General features: G+C 37.6%; 1 protein-coding gene and 1 non-coding gene across 2 annotated transcripts; both read right to left on the bottom strand.

Moving 5' to 3' along the window:
* Window positions 1-564: 564 nt before the first annotated feature.
* Window positions 565-636, bottom strand: Trnaq-uug (transfer RNA glutamine (anticodon UUG)). Its single transcript has one exon. It is a non-coding gene; the product is annotated as a tRNA-Gln (tRNA).
* Window positions 637-1,737: 1,101 nt separating this feature from the next.
* LOC145784896 (uncharacterized) lies at window positions 1,738-10,050 on the bottom strand. The gene is made up of 3 exons (XM_082596733.1): window positions 9,845-10,050; window positions 3,787-3,892; window positions 1,738-2,615 (listed from the first exon to the last, which is right to left on the bottom strand). Exons 1-3 carry the CDS (start codon window positions 9,987-9,989, stop codon window positions 2,291-2,293), a joined length of 576 nt encoding a protein of 191 aa, XP_082452859.1. The 5' UTR covers window positions 9,990-10,050; the 3' UTR covers window positions 1,738-2,290.
* Window positions 10,051-14,875: the final 4,825 nt, after the last annotated feature.

The raw sequence follows: 14,875 nt of genomic DNA, 5'->3' as shown, positions 1-14,875 counted from the left end.
GAAAAAAACGAGTATTTTTTTCGCTTTAAATTAAAAAGTAGCGGGTAGCGGTAGCGGGAGTCCGACTAAAAAAAAGTAGCGCCTCTCCCGCTACCGCTACTTTGAAAAAAAAATAGCACCGCTACTGCAGCCGCTACTCCCACTAAATAGTAGCGCCGCTACCGCTACTTTTACCAAAAGAGTAGCGCGCTACTGCCCACCTCTGGGAACCAGTTAGTGATGAGTATAGCGCCCGCTGTGTTACTTTAGATGAGTATTACTTTACAAAATGATAGTACCATCACTAACGACACTTAGTCTAACTCTAGTCGACACTCTAAGATGGAAAATAGAAAATAAACTTTTAAAGTATAAAAACTGTAAAACTTATGTAGTTTGACTGTAACTAAAACAAAAAGGGAGGCATAAAATTTTACAAGTGATGTCAAGGGGCACGCAGCCAAACAAGTTTAAGAACCCCTGATTCAACTAACATCCGTATCACTGTATTTGCTGGTATGAATATTGATATTTTTCCGCCATCACTGCCACGTGACTCAAAATCTAATGAAATAAAAAAATGTTAGGTCTGACCGAGATTTGAACTCGGATCGCAGGATTCAAAGTCCTGAGTGCTAACCGTTACACCATGAGACCTGTAGTAACGCTTGTGAAATCCGATTGCTTGATTCTCAACTTCCATGCTAAGTGATTATATTATTATAAACAAACACGTTTTGTGGCCGTGCTAACTTTGTTTGTTTGTTTTTATTATCTTTATCCTGCATTGCGGGAAAGCGGACTTGAGCGCTATGCATCGGTGTTCGCCTTCCGACGTACACCTGACCCACGCTGCAGCCGACGGCAATGTCTGTTTCAGGTTGTCTACTCTACTTATGACTTAAATTTGGTACTACTCATTACTCGAAATCGATCACTGGGTAGAGGCAATTATTGTAAAGTTTCTTGCCCAGAGAAACAACAGCAAGTGCGGGTGGGTGGCTGGAGTCGAACATGCAGGCTCTCGACTGCGAGCCCAACGCGCTAACCACTCGGCCACTGCTGCCTAACTACAGACATATAGCCTACTTACAACGGTGGGCAAACTGCGGCTCGACAAAATAAATTCTGTGGCTCTTGTATTGAATCGTAATATTACAAAAATTTAAGATTATACTTTATAAATATGTTATCTCGCGCTGTCAACCAAGCAGTGGTGTACCTAGGGTATGGCAGACATGGCTCGAGCCATGGGCACCACATTGATAGGGACGCAAAAATCGGTTGCTAAAAATTAAAGTTTGTGACTTACACTTTCTTCAAAATCTAATATGCGCCCAATACAATACAAAGATCAAAAACAAGTCTCTCTTTTACTGTAACCATTGTAAAACAATGGAATTGTGAACATTGTGCCTCTCCTGGCTCATTTTGCGTTTAATCAGCAACAATTGGAAGAAGCAGCGATTAGTTGAAGCTTAGAAGTAGCACCAAAACTTACTTATTTATTTTTATAAGACTTTACAAATCTAATCTGTTGCATGACTTATTTTGGCCTGACCAGAGCACTCAGTCTGTTCTAGGAAGAAATTAACATTAAAGTATTATTGAGCCTATAAGCATGATTACAATGAATTTTTGAGACCAAGAATTAGGCCATAGGTATGATTTATTTTTACGTGCTGTGCTGGCGCCGCTTAGCACTTAGCAGTCTGAAGCTTTGAGGTTCATTCACAACTTCACAAGTGGTGCTTTATGAATATTCGGTACCGTACTTTTACATAACTTCATCAAGTTATCAAACGGATAAAATGAACGCAATTTGTAGTAGAACACACCAATGTTGGGATTGGGAATGATTCGCAATCAGTTTCTTCAATATCTAGTCAGCATACAACCCAACGGTAAAAAAACCATAACAGGCTATTTCACCCTTATTGGGATTATCTAAGGCTCTTATTCAAATAGAATCTATATTATATTTCAGGCGAGCGTTACATTCAGACGATCTGCAACGTCTCTTGCAACATTTTATAATTTCCTCTGTAAAAACAGGACGAAATGAAATCGCGAGTGAAGTAAAACCATAAGTAAAAGCTACAAGCCCCATTGTCTTGACTATTTGGGTTTGACGAGTGGTTTCGGCGAGTGAAATCGCTTGTAATGTGGAACAGCAAGGTCTGCAAATAAACAGTCGACCAGGTAATTGATAAGCAATTCGTTTAAAACTTGCTCATAAAATATAAAAAGTTTCAAATCTAACAACGTTTGAACTGAATGCTTCGTGTATGGGCTAACAGTTTCAATGTATTTAGTGAGCAGCGCACACTGCAACAAGCATGAGCAATAATATCACAATCTTGTCCGATACGTTGCTGGCTGATCCTCCATCTGTAGACATTGTATTGGTGTGTCCAGTAGAAACTGCATTTGCGTGTCCAGTAGAAACTGCATTTGTGTGTCCAGTAGAAACTGCATTTGTGTGTCCAGTAGAAACTGAATGTGTAGGTCTACTAGTAGAAACTTTATATGGGGGGTTAATGGCAGTACTATGTGTGGGCACGGCAGTTACAGGATTTGCAAATAGTGTTTCGTTGTTGCAGTAGTCTGTTTGGCAGCAATCAAAGACGCATTCACTGAAATATAAACAAAGACGTTTTTAATAATTGTTTAGCGGATGAGTTTTTATGACCGATAGCTAAAGCTTCAGATGAGTGTAGGCCTACGCAAAGGCAAGGACGCCATGTTCGTGTTCATCTTCAAGCGTCAATCCTAGCCTACTAAGTTATAAAGATTCATTCCATTATGAAAGGATAACAAACAGGAATACATAACATTAAATTCAGAGGTGGGCATCTGCTACTTTCAAAGTAGCTCGCTACCTGCTACCGTTACTCGGGCTGAAGTAGCGCGCGCTAGCGCCACTTCTTCGGCTACTTTTCTCTCAAACGGACACAGAACTTTGTGACGTCAAAATGATCCTAAAAACGAAAGATATCATTTGTTTGCGCTGCCATTTCAACTTTGTTGTAGAAAACGTTTTAATTGAAATTTATTGCTATGAATCTTTCAAAAACAGAGCATTTTAAAATGCGAGTCACTGAGTCCTGCCCTCTTGGCTTCGGCACGTCATTTCCAACGGACAAAAGTCTCTCCACCGCAGCACTGGAAGGAATGGCGAATGGAGGATTGGAGGTGTTCTATTGAACAAAGAATCCACTCCACTCCAGAATAGAATTCTGAATTCATATGATCCTATAGCGACTATAGTCATTAGTCAATTCAATGCATGCAACAATAAATAGTTGAAGGGTAGGGCACAGTTTTCACTTTTTTCTTCTATAAACAGAACTATACGGGACTTATTTGATTTAACTAAACTGCAAAGTTGCTAAAGTAAACTTCGAATCCATTTCACTGCGAAACTTTTGTGAAAAATGAAACTTATTGGAATCCACGTCATTTTCTGAAAATCGGGCAAACGCCTGCTCCACTCTACAACGATGTTTCCCACAATAGTCGAATACAGGGTCGTTGATATCTTGGGCCCGGTACCAATGAGATCCTTCGGCCTCACATCAAGACATTTATTCTGAAAAAAGCACTAGGGCTCCTTGGAAAGGTTCCAAACCCTAAAAATTATCCCGATCCCTGGTCCAAAATTACCCCCTGAACTTCCCTGTCAACGCTACTGATCGAATGATTTCTGTCTTGATTTTTTTCCCGCATTGTTGCTATAATAAAAGTCCGATGTTTTTCATTCATAAAAATTTTTCAGTGCACATTTTTTTCAACTAGCCTACATACCCTGTAGATGCAATGAAAGTGCTGTCCGGTGACCAACTTCTGGCACCATGGCAGGTTACAAGTGGGCAATCGACAGAAGGTCCGCAAGCACCGTGTGTGAATAACCCTGAAACAACATAATGGAAGCAAAACGTTAAGCTTTTTATTACTTTTGAAAATGCATTTTTATTGCAAGTAAGGTAAACTACTCTGTTCGTTACATTTTACTAATGTCCACAATTTGAATTTTCGGAAAAGTTTTAAATTACATGTGTTCAGAAAAACGCAACGGGGGCTAAGAATAGGGGTACGATGATGCGCAAGAAAGGATGATAACCACTTAATCTTTTGGTTGGTGAGTAGATTTTGTTATTGCTTCCAGCGTAAACGTCGTTATAATAGCATCTGAACTGGAAGCCAAACGCTAGGCCTCATCTTGTACGACAAACAAGATTGCCATATTGGTGGTTTTAACACAGCAGTGCCCGAGTGGTTAGCGCGTTGGGCTCGCAGTCGAGAGCCTGCATGTTCGACTCCAGCCACCCACCCGCACTTGCTGTTGTTTCTCTGGGCAAGAAAATTTACAATAATTGCCTCTACCCAGTGGTCGATTTCGAGTAATTGGTAGTACCAAATTTCAGTCATAAGTAGAGTAGACAACCGGAAACAGACATTGCCGCCGTCAGCTGCAGCGTGGGTCAGGTGTATGTCGGCAGGCGAACACCGATGCATAGCGCTCAAGTCCGCTTTCCCGCAATGCAGGATAAAGATATGACAAACAAACAAATTTTAATGCGTTTGGCAGGCTACTTTGATTTCGGTATATTTTTGACGTTTTTTAATTTATTAGTAGTTTAAAAAAAAAACTTTTTTATCGATGCGCAGTGGCCTATTTACAAAACATCAGGTTTGAAAAGGCATCTTTTCCCGAGTGTTGGTGATGCTTTTCATAATAGCCTATTGTATTTTGGGGTGATTTCGTCAACATCATAATTACTACCATAGCCTAAGGTGTTGCGACCGTGCCATATATTAATCTAAAAATCTATTAAAAAACGTCAAATTTCTAAAATTTGGTGTTAAAACCACCAATATGGCAATCCTGTTTGTCCTGCAAGATGAGGCCTAGCGTTTTGCTTCCAGTCCAGATGCTATTATAACGACGTCCATGCTTCCAGTCAGCAGTTGCAGGCTTATGAGTGTCAGCTTTTGTATAAAGTGACAAAGGCTGATAAATATAAATTCATGCTCAACCAACAGAATGCAAGTTTCAGAAAATTTGAGTTAGCTTTTCATAATTGAACACGTTGGGTTCTTTTGTAACATGTTCTTTGTGACAAGCATTGGTTTGAAATTCAAGCCATGTCGTGTTTCGATGCCCACTCGAAACGCACACGCACCTTGAAACGACGAAAGCGCCAGATATAGGGGAAGGTATGGACCCATGACCATACCTGACCCATGAACCACCCCCTTCCAAATTCGAATAAAACCTTATAGTAGATTTTTTATCAATTAAATAAGTTGCATTTAGTTCAATAGTATTTCTTGGAAAGTATTAGATTGAATCTTTTAAAATTTTGCAAGTTAGAGGGCGGGGTGTGATTTTGAGGTGTTTTAGTAAAATTTCTCATTTGCGTTTGGAGCTTTACAGAAACTTAAATACAGCTAGCATCAAGATATAAAATTCAGAAATTGTTATGGGCTATATAGTGCAGGATTTAGTACAGTTTATTTAGACTTTACTTCATTCTAATTAAGTAAAGCTAAGATGGAACTTTGTCACCAACAGTTCTGACCGATGATCCACCAAAAGTGTTGTCCCTTGTACCACATAGTTCATGGGTTAGCACAATGCCTAATTGAGGGACAATAAACATGTTTCATTTATTTTTTATTTTAGAAATTATTGTGTATTGTAAGTAGAGTGTAAAGTATTATAAAATGACTAGCGAAGCTGGTGATGCCTCATCAATTGTTTTTGTCCTCCCCCCACCACTTGCAGGAACGACAAAACAAACAGTTGACATTAAAAGGTTTTGAACCGACTTTTCGCAGTTTAATATTGCTTAATCTATTTCTGCAAACTGTTAGCAGTGTGCGCATTTGACAGTGTATTTATTGTATCATAAAAGTTTGCTCTAAATATCTTTAAAGTCAAACTTATCAGAGTGGTTCAAGGGTCCATACCCGGTGGTTCAAGGGTCCAAACGCGTTTGCACCCTTGAATCACTCTGATCACCGTCAATGTTGTCAAATATTTTTGTTGATCCTATAATTATATGTAGATGAATTTTTTACACAATATACTGAAGTGATCACACTATGTTGTGTGGAAGTTTCGTCATCATAGAGTGATTAGTTAACCAACTATAGCTTTTAATGTGAAAAAGTGGCTCATCAGTCCATACCTTCCCCTACCTAGAAGCATTTTTTGTCGCATTTTTCAAAATTTATCACTTTTCACAAAAGGAAAGAATTTATGACTACTGGCTTTTCCTTTTTTTCATTATTATCATTCTGTCGGGTATAGGCTATGCCTGAAAGCTTAGAGAGCTTGCACGGACGTCGGTTCGATACTAGAGCAGTATTACATTTAACTTGTTTAATTTTTGTAGGTAGCCTAATCATAGGCTACCCCTAGACAGACTAAATTACGGTATCCTTTTAATAACCAAAAGACAGCTTTAGAACTAAACCCTAAACTGTTTTTTTTTGTAGTATTAAATATATTTATTATTACTCAAAGTTAAAAGTTCTTATTCCGGAAATTGAAAAGTAGGGGGAGATGTGGGACCAATGAAACAAATATTTTTTCCGTTGTCGCGCGTGATTTTCGCAGTACAGGGCTACTTAAGCGTTTGAGGGAAACACATCTTCTTACTGTATTTATGCATAGCTAGGACTTCGGATTGGACCACAGATTAAAAAAATATTTCACTTTTTAAATGTTCACTTTCTTGTATCATTGGTCCCACCTGGGTGGGACCTTTGCAACACACCAATGGGACCAATGAGACAGGTTTACTACTTACACGAAAACTGTACTTTTTCTGAAGAAAGATTACATTTTGTGTAAAAAAAAAAAAACAAGAAGTTTCTAGAACGAACATGGACAGATGGAAGAACGAACAAGCTGATTCAATACAAAATTGTTTAAACAGTATCGTAACAGTTAGCTGGGGAGGGGTCGTCACAGACAGCAATGTGATATTGTGACAAGTTTATTGCAAATTTCAAAACACCAGACAAGCGTTTCGTTTTGGCAACAGAGGTTGGGTCTGGCAGAAGACATACAATATCACAATGAGACACATAAGCCACATTTTCATTTTCTGGGAACACAAAACAGTCCTTCATTTTGTCTGATGTTTTCTCAATTCAGTTTTAATAACTCAATTTCATAGTCATTATCTTGATCAAGTCCATGTGCAAGCCGGCCGATGAAATGTTTAAATTTACCATCTGCATTTGCATCAACTTTGGCCACTACATAGGTTCCAGTAGAAAGACAATCAGGAATTATGTTTTGCAATGCATTTGCTTCACATGAAACATCACTGGTATCGGTGCAAACACTCTCAACGTCAGTTTCTAGATGAACTTCCACAACACTGCTTGTGCTAGATTCTGAAGATTTTCACAGCTGATTTACGTTTTCGTGATTTTCTCTTTCTTCCCTTTGCAACTGCTTTTGGATATGGCCGTATTGAAGATAACAAAATCGAATCATTTTTTTGTAAGGAAGCTGAGGTACAAGGCTCAGTTTCTCCTGTTTGGTGATGCTCATCAGAAGTTACAGAATTCTCACATTGTACGTTTCCAGAAATACCTAGATTGATTTGGAGAAATTCATAAATTTAATGAAGTGTGAGAACACTTCAGAAAATGGCTCATTTTTCATCCATCCTTCAAGTATTTGCCAAGAGTGGTATGATCAAATTTATGTTTTTTGGCAGCTTTTCTCACAGATAAGTTATATTAAACAATGTCATGCAGAACATTATTTGAAGCTTCATTTGAAAAATTCCTTGTTAAGCCTTCGGATTGCTTTAACATTGCCATTTTCTGCAAAAAATACTTTCAAATTCAGACAGGGACCTTTGAGACATGGTCTCAATCGACAGTGTCTCAAAGCTCCCCCATCTCAAAAACTTTGAATTAAACGATGGTTTCACAAAATTCGACTTATTATCTCTCATAAAGCCTACCAATCTTGCAGAATACCTTAATCCTACCTAGTACATGAAAAACTTAGCATTTGCTATAATAAACACTTGAACATAATATTGAAAGTTTTCCAGAAGTACTACATTTTACTTTTGCCTGCCAAAAACATACTTTTGTCTCTCATTTCTGCGTTTGCAACGACCTAACTTTCAAACCTCATGGCAAAGAAGGTTTATATAATCTCGTTCCAATAACTACCAAAACAAAAGTTAATTTTCAGTAGGGATCAAAAACGAGCTGTGTATTGTTGGTCCCCTTGTATCATTGGTCCCACATCTCCCTAACCAATTTAGTTTTATCGACCGGTGTCAGAAAAGCGACATTCTCCAGTCATAAATTTTACCTTCTCCTTTCCAGTCGTTTAGTCTATTCTCTTTGAAAGTCTGTCTCTGAGTGTGAGGATTTTTCAATTCCCCGCTTATTTCATAATATAGGCCTACAGGCAGAGGTGGGCAAAAAGTAGCGCTTCTCCCGCTACCGCTACTTTGGAAAAAAAGAAGCGCCGCTACTGCAGACATTATTCCAACTAAAAAGTAGCGCCGCTACCGCTACTTTTACCAAAAAAGTAGCGGTAGCGGGAGAGGCGCTACTTTTTGCCCACCTCTGCCTACAGGCAGTATCTTTTTATCAGTAATAGCCTATTGTGAGAGTGGCATTTGTGGGGAAGCGTGACCTAGATTCCGTGAGAGCGGAACTTAGGTTTTGAATTTTCACAGTTGAAGTGCATTTTTAAATTTTAGTTCTCATAGGTTTCTGCAAAATGTTCTCATAAATTTAAATTTGTTACTTAAAAACATGGTACTTGTTATACAGTCAATCAAAAAGTTCCCACAGCACTAAAATGGGTGTGAAGCTATTTGCATATTGGCTTGGTACTGGGCCCGAATTATGCTTTTAACGGCCATGATTATATGGAAAGGTAGGTAGGCCTACAACGCGGCGCAAGTTCGACTCTCGGGGTGTGCGCTTGAGCAACGCACTTTCAGGACTGCTCTCCATTCAGCGGCATCTAGTGAATGGAATAATTCCCCGGCAACAACACTTCAACTATCGGAAAACCTCACTCTGCCAATCTCGGTAACCGGCCATGCGTAAAGAGCCTCTACAAGTATGCGAAACTACCAGAAATAACCTATCAAGGCTTTGTCAGTCCGAGGATAAAGATTCAAAAACCAAACCAACCAAAAAGGAACTTTGGACATGTAGCTAATTATAGATGACTTTTTTTTCATTTGGAGTTTATTAGGAAAACTGCAATTGTTTCGGTTTGCTACTTGTCGCACTGTTTTTTCAACAGAATAATCACAAACTTTTGTTTGTGCTTTTTGTGATTTTTACGTTGCAGTAGAATTTATAAAATTTGTCATCTACATCTTCTTTTTCAGAGAGGGGAGAGCACAGAAAAGTGCCCTTCCCTTAAATCCGCTATTGGCCTGTTGAATTCTAATCAACTTCCAGTTTTTTTTCAACAGTTTGAAAACAACTATTCCAAAGATTAAGCTTATTTCAATGACTTCTGGTATTTAGGCATAGGCTACTGTAGAAACAATCGCACTTGATCAAATTGCATAAGTTGTTTTGACACATTTCGTTTCTTTTCGGAAATTTGTAATATTTTGTTTCAAGATAAAACTGTTTGTCTAAGTTTCCTATTGTTTCAATCAAAAAGTTTTGCTTTAAACGGCTTCATACGAACGACGACGACTCATGCATAAAGCAGGGTATTCAATCTGATCAGCTTGCATACTTTATATTGGCGTTAAAATCATTAAATTTCATATGAAAGAAAGCCAAGCAAAGGAACTTTATGCAAACAGCCCAGATTTTTATTTGTTTGCAGCTAACTTACCTTCACCTCCGTCGGTAAATTTAAGTTTTATTTCAATTCGATAACAACTGATGGGTTCATCTCCTCTGCAAGAACCTTCTTCAATGCCATGTTCCTCGTATTCTGCTCGGTTGATTCCGTTTGATGAGACGTCTTCCATGAACATACATTGCAGGCTATCTACTTGTCTGGTCAAAGTAGCATATACAAACAATAGAAGTAATGAATAAACCGTCATGGTTTTGTTATCAATAAACCTACAAAGAAAGCTTTGTATTAACCATAGACAACTACTGTGTCTTTATAAGTGTGAGGGTGAAGTATTTGACTCTCTGTCATTAGATACAATAGGAAGCAACATGATCTGTATCGGTATAATCGTTGTCACAGCTCCTTCTAGTTCTTACATGTAGGAAGACTTTGGAAAGATTAATGACGTAGTTTATTGGGATATCAAACGTAAAAAAGTCCAATAAATAGTCGAATAGTTTTACTTGTGAGATGATAGATGAAATTTTTTTAAATTGACGAATGGTTCACCACTTCCAGCACATAAACAAATCAAATTTTGAACAGCAAACGTCTTCGTCGATTTCAAAATAAATATACACTACTGCTTGCAACAGCTATTTAACAATTGGCAATAACTTCCACTTTTACAATCTATTCAATATCAGCTAGAACTCTACAATCGTCTTCAATATACTTTTCAATATAGCCTAACTTCTAATCCCCATAATACTCAGCTCTAAAAATAATTGTAATCAAATCACGCGACTTTTTATAACAGGTTTGCTTGGACCAGAACCTTTCCAGAGACTAAAGTAATATGACATCCCAAAATTCATTCTTCTGGTCAACAAGTCAAAGAAGTTTCTAGAATTACACGTACACAAAAACGTTCTAGAAGTAGTTTTCACAATAACAGATTGCGCAACTAAAGGTTACTTTCGGTCAGTAATCGTTGAAACACCACAACAGAATTACGCAATAAAATAATTCACCTATTCTAGGACAAAAATGTAGCCTGCCTTCCGAGCTACGCATACTGATTATGACACATGCCCCCCCTAGAATATAGTTGCAAACAATAAAACAACGCAACTAATACAAAACAATCCAATCACCCAATACGATAATTCATTGAATACATACAAGGTTAAATTGTCTTCAAACGACTCATTAGTTTATCGTGGCTTTGTGTCGAATAGTGGGCAATGGGCATCACTGGGGAGTAGGCTTTATCTTATATAAAAAAATACAGCTAATGAAAAAACTGATTATTATATTTTTTGAAATCGTCGCCTCAAATAAACCCTAAAATAGGTCTAACATTCCAGGCACGAAACTGTAGTTAATTAATATTTTAAGATAGGCCGAGAAGAACTCTATAATCTTTAACTTATATGCTGTATCACATAAACTTTCTTAGGATTGCATCATTAAAAACACTAGCCTATCTTTGACGGGTAATTTTTTATACAATCCAAAACAGTTGTATACGACTGCAGCGATCTATACACAGACCTTGCCAACGTGCAAACTGGAGGCTGATGTAATTTCGATTTTGAACTCTAATCTAAATTTACTTTATATCCCTTTGAAGCGTTAGTTTTGAGATCCCAAATTGCCCGAATGTGATCACTGAATCTCAAATCACTGCAAAACTCCAAATTTTACGTTAAAAAAATGACAAATCTTTCAATATTATCTATTTCGCCTGACGCTTTTTGGATTTATAGCACAAGTGCCAAAATTTAGTCCATTGTTTTTTGGTAACAATGGCACAAAAGTAACTCAAAATAACACAAAATATACACAAAGACTATATTTAATTAATACTCAATTTATCAACTTATACTAGCGGTTTTATGGCCGTGCTAACTATACTGACATATAGCTTACTACATGATTTTCCACTCAGGCACGTTTTAAACCTTTCAAGGTTTTGCCACCTTTTCCCGTTCATTAACGTGCTGGTAGGTCTATATCGATTTTTGTAGTTAGTATCTTTTTCGTCCCGGACGCGTTAATGACGAAAAATAAAAATGATTGAATGATTGATTTTGACTGCTAACAGATCAGCGTGAAGTCAAATTTGAAGCTGCATATTGTCGCCATGTTTACTTGTATACCCAACTTCTCTTTGATGACTTTAAAATGTTTTAGTTGGTGTTAGGAAGAGCATGCAGTTGTAAAACTCGGCTTCGAATGTCTATGGTAATATTGATGTATAATTGCGTCAAAACTACTACATACTGTTCATCTGAAAGTTAGACTCTAACGGGTTCTCAGTAGAGAGTTAATTTATCCTCTTGAGATAAAGTTCATCTGTCAAGGGTTTTAATTGACTAGGCTTGACATTTACAGCAGCTCGTTATATCAGCTGTTGAGTATTGTGTCTGTGATGCAGCATCAAAAATAAGCAAATCATTCTAATCATCCCGTCCAAACATATCCATTCATCGCTACATGGTGCTATCGAGCGAGTAAAGATGAGGCTATGTTAGGAATTGTTTTATGACTAGAAAGTACTGTATTTGTGGCTATTACTGATCAACAGTTATATCCCACGTTTTCCAGTATGAAAACAAAATTGACAAATACAAAGCATTTCAAGACTACAATGAGCTATTGTCCTAATTCTTTTGTAGCTTGTGGTTTTGCGGTACACGAAACCCTTCCAATTTCCTTTAACCAATGCAAGATTGCAAGAGTAATCGATGTGTGACTTGTAATCTGGCTTCCAGTTTGCAGCGATTTAAAGACAGTTTTTCTGGACATATTTAAGCGACATCACTGCGTCTGCTAAAATCATATATTTTGCAAATTATAGAAACAGCAACCGGGCCGGACCCTCCATTAGAAGATAGTGATGATGTAGCAGCAGATCCTGATGAACTGAGGAAACAACGATTAGCTAAATTTACTTCGAAATCTTCTAAGAGTTCGGAGAGTAATTTCCAATGAAAAAGTTTTGACTTCTCTTGTGTATTTTGCTTCTGCGGCACCACAGATGGCTATTTCCCAGATAACAAATCAGTCGTTTTTTACATTGATTCAACGTCTGCAGACGTTTGAGTTATTATGTGATATATTTTGTTTTGTGAGTAGGCTAATACACTATGTTAAACCCGCTAAGGTCACTTTGTTTTGCTTGTCTATGGTTCAAAAAAGCAAACTCTTGACCAAAGCTTTATTATCCTTATTGCTTTATGCAAGAAAGAACAGAATCTGTACCGTTTTTAAAGTGTTCGGTTTGACCCAATCTTGAATCGATCTCAGGTCTACCAGCACCAAAAGTCGAAGGCGAAACCACTCGACCACTGAGGGATATCGTCCGAATAAAATAAACCAAATTGTGGTAAAGTATTTATAGTAGAAGGAAAAAAGAAAAACAAAATGTCAATTTTGGCTGATCAGAAAAATTCAAGTTAACGAAAGAGCTGGCATAAAAGAACAAATATTTCACCATATTTAGGTTTATTTTATTCTGACGACAGCTTCTGATGAGAGTCAAACGATAAGCCCCTTCAAGCAGTGAGCAGCCTTTTACTTGCAATCATCAACTTCTGTACTATCAAACAACTCCTCATTTAAGGTTTAAAAAAACCTCACGGCTCTTGCGACGGCTTTGCAAAAGCTAGTCCGTGTTTCCAGACGAGCCAACCAAACTTACAGGCTCAAAGCTTCAGAGCCAATTTGTTTATTACAGCAGGCTGTAGGCCTAAGAATACAGGTCGTGCGATAACACTCGAAGCACAAAACAGCTTAAAAAAAAGGCTTAAAAAAGTGACAAAACTGCAAAAAAGCACCCCTTTGAGTCTGCGCCCCAGGCGACCGCCTAGTTCGCCAAATGGGTGCACTGGCCCTGGTTACAGTTAACAGTAAAGAAAAATAACCTATTGCTAATTGCTATACAACAATAATACTCAGTCATAACTGGAAATTATGTTAAAGATGCTGACAAATAGACCTCCTACCAATAAATTTATAGAACCACTGTGATAAATATCAAACATAGGCTATCTGTACCTTTTAAACAGTTCAAGTTTGCAATGTTTAAAGTTTTCGCCAAATCAGCTCCAACTGCATTTTTTTGATTTTTTTCTCTAAGATATCCATCTCTCAAACTTTGTAGCCTAAAACCTGTAGCCTACAGTTTCAGCCTTACCTTTGCACATATTTCATGCAGTATTTTCAAGGTAGCCTATAAGCTTACAACTACTTGCAAGACACACCGCATGTTCAATGCATCGTTTCATTCTTGTGTAATGTGTAGGCCTATTCATTCATTGTTTCATTCCGGTTTTGTAAAATATGCTTCTGTGTAAATAAGGGAGATGTGATATATTAGAACAGCGTGGTCCAACTACTTTTAACTTACGGGCCACTTTACAAAAACGTAACAACATGCGGGCCATTTCCAATAAAATGATAGTGAGTGCGTAATCAAAATTGTTAAAGTTGTTAAAAATCGAAATTGTTAAAATTAATAGCAAATTGAAATTTACTTCAAAGCTCTATCAGTGAGATTCCTGTGGTCGAGGTTTCTCTGATACTATCATTTCTACATCAATTTCAATGTTAGTGGTAGCAAGTCGGAGACTATCTTCCAATATTTCGTCTATCGTTCGATTTCTGTTTTTAGACTTGACTTGCTGAATTCTAGAAAATGTACTCTCACACATGTATGTGCTTCCAAACATTGAGTGCATTTTAATGCAAAAATTTTCAGTTTGGGAAATCTATCCTTGCTGACTAATTTCCAGAAGCACTCTGAGGTTTCATTTTGCCCCTGCAAATTTAGGTTTAACACATTCATGTGCATTGTCATGTCTGTAAGGAAAGCAAGATTGCACAGGAAGTTTAGGTACATAAGGTAGGCCTACATATCAGCCTTTAACACTAGGTATATATCAGCCTTTAAGAAGCCCAGTTGTACTGACGAGACCTGATAGGTTGAAACAGTATAGGCCCTGCTGTCTACAACTTTGAATTAAATTTTTGACACTTTTTGTCCAAATGCTATACTTGTTCTAATTAAAATTA

The sequence above is a fragment of the Aplidium turbinatum genome, chromosome 15 (genome assembly GCF_918807975.1).
Source record: "Aplidium turbinatum chromosome 15, kaAplTurb1.1, whole genome shotgun sequence".
Classification (NCBI taxonomy): Eukaryota; Metazoa; Chordata; class Ascidiacea; order Aplousobranchia; family Polyclinidae; genus Aplidium; species Aplidium turbinatum.
Note: the sequence above shows the minus strand (reverse complement) of the source record. Positions and strands in the feature narration are given on the sequence as shown.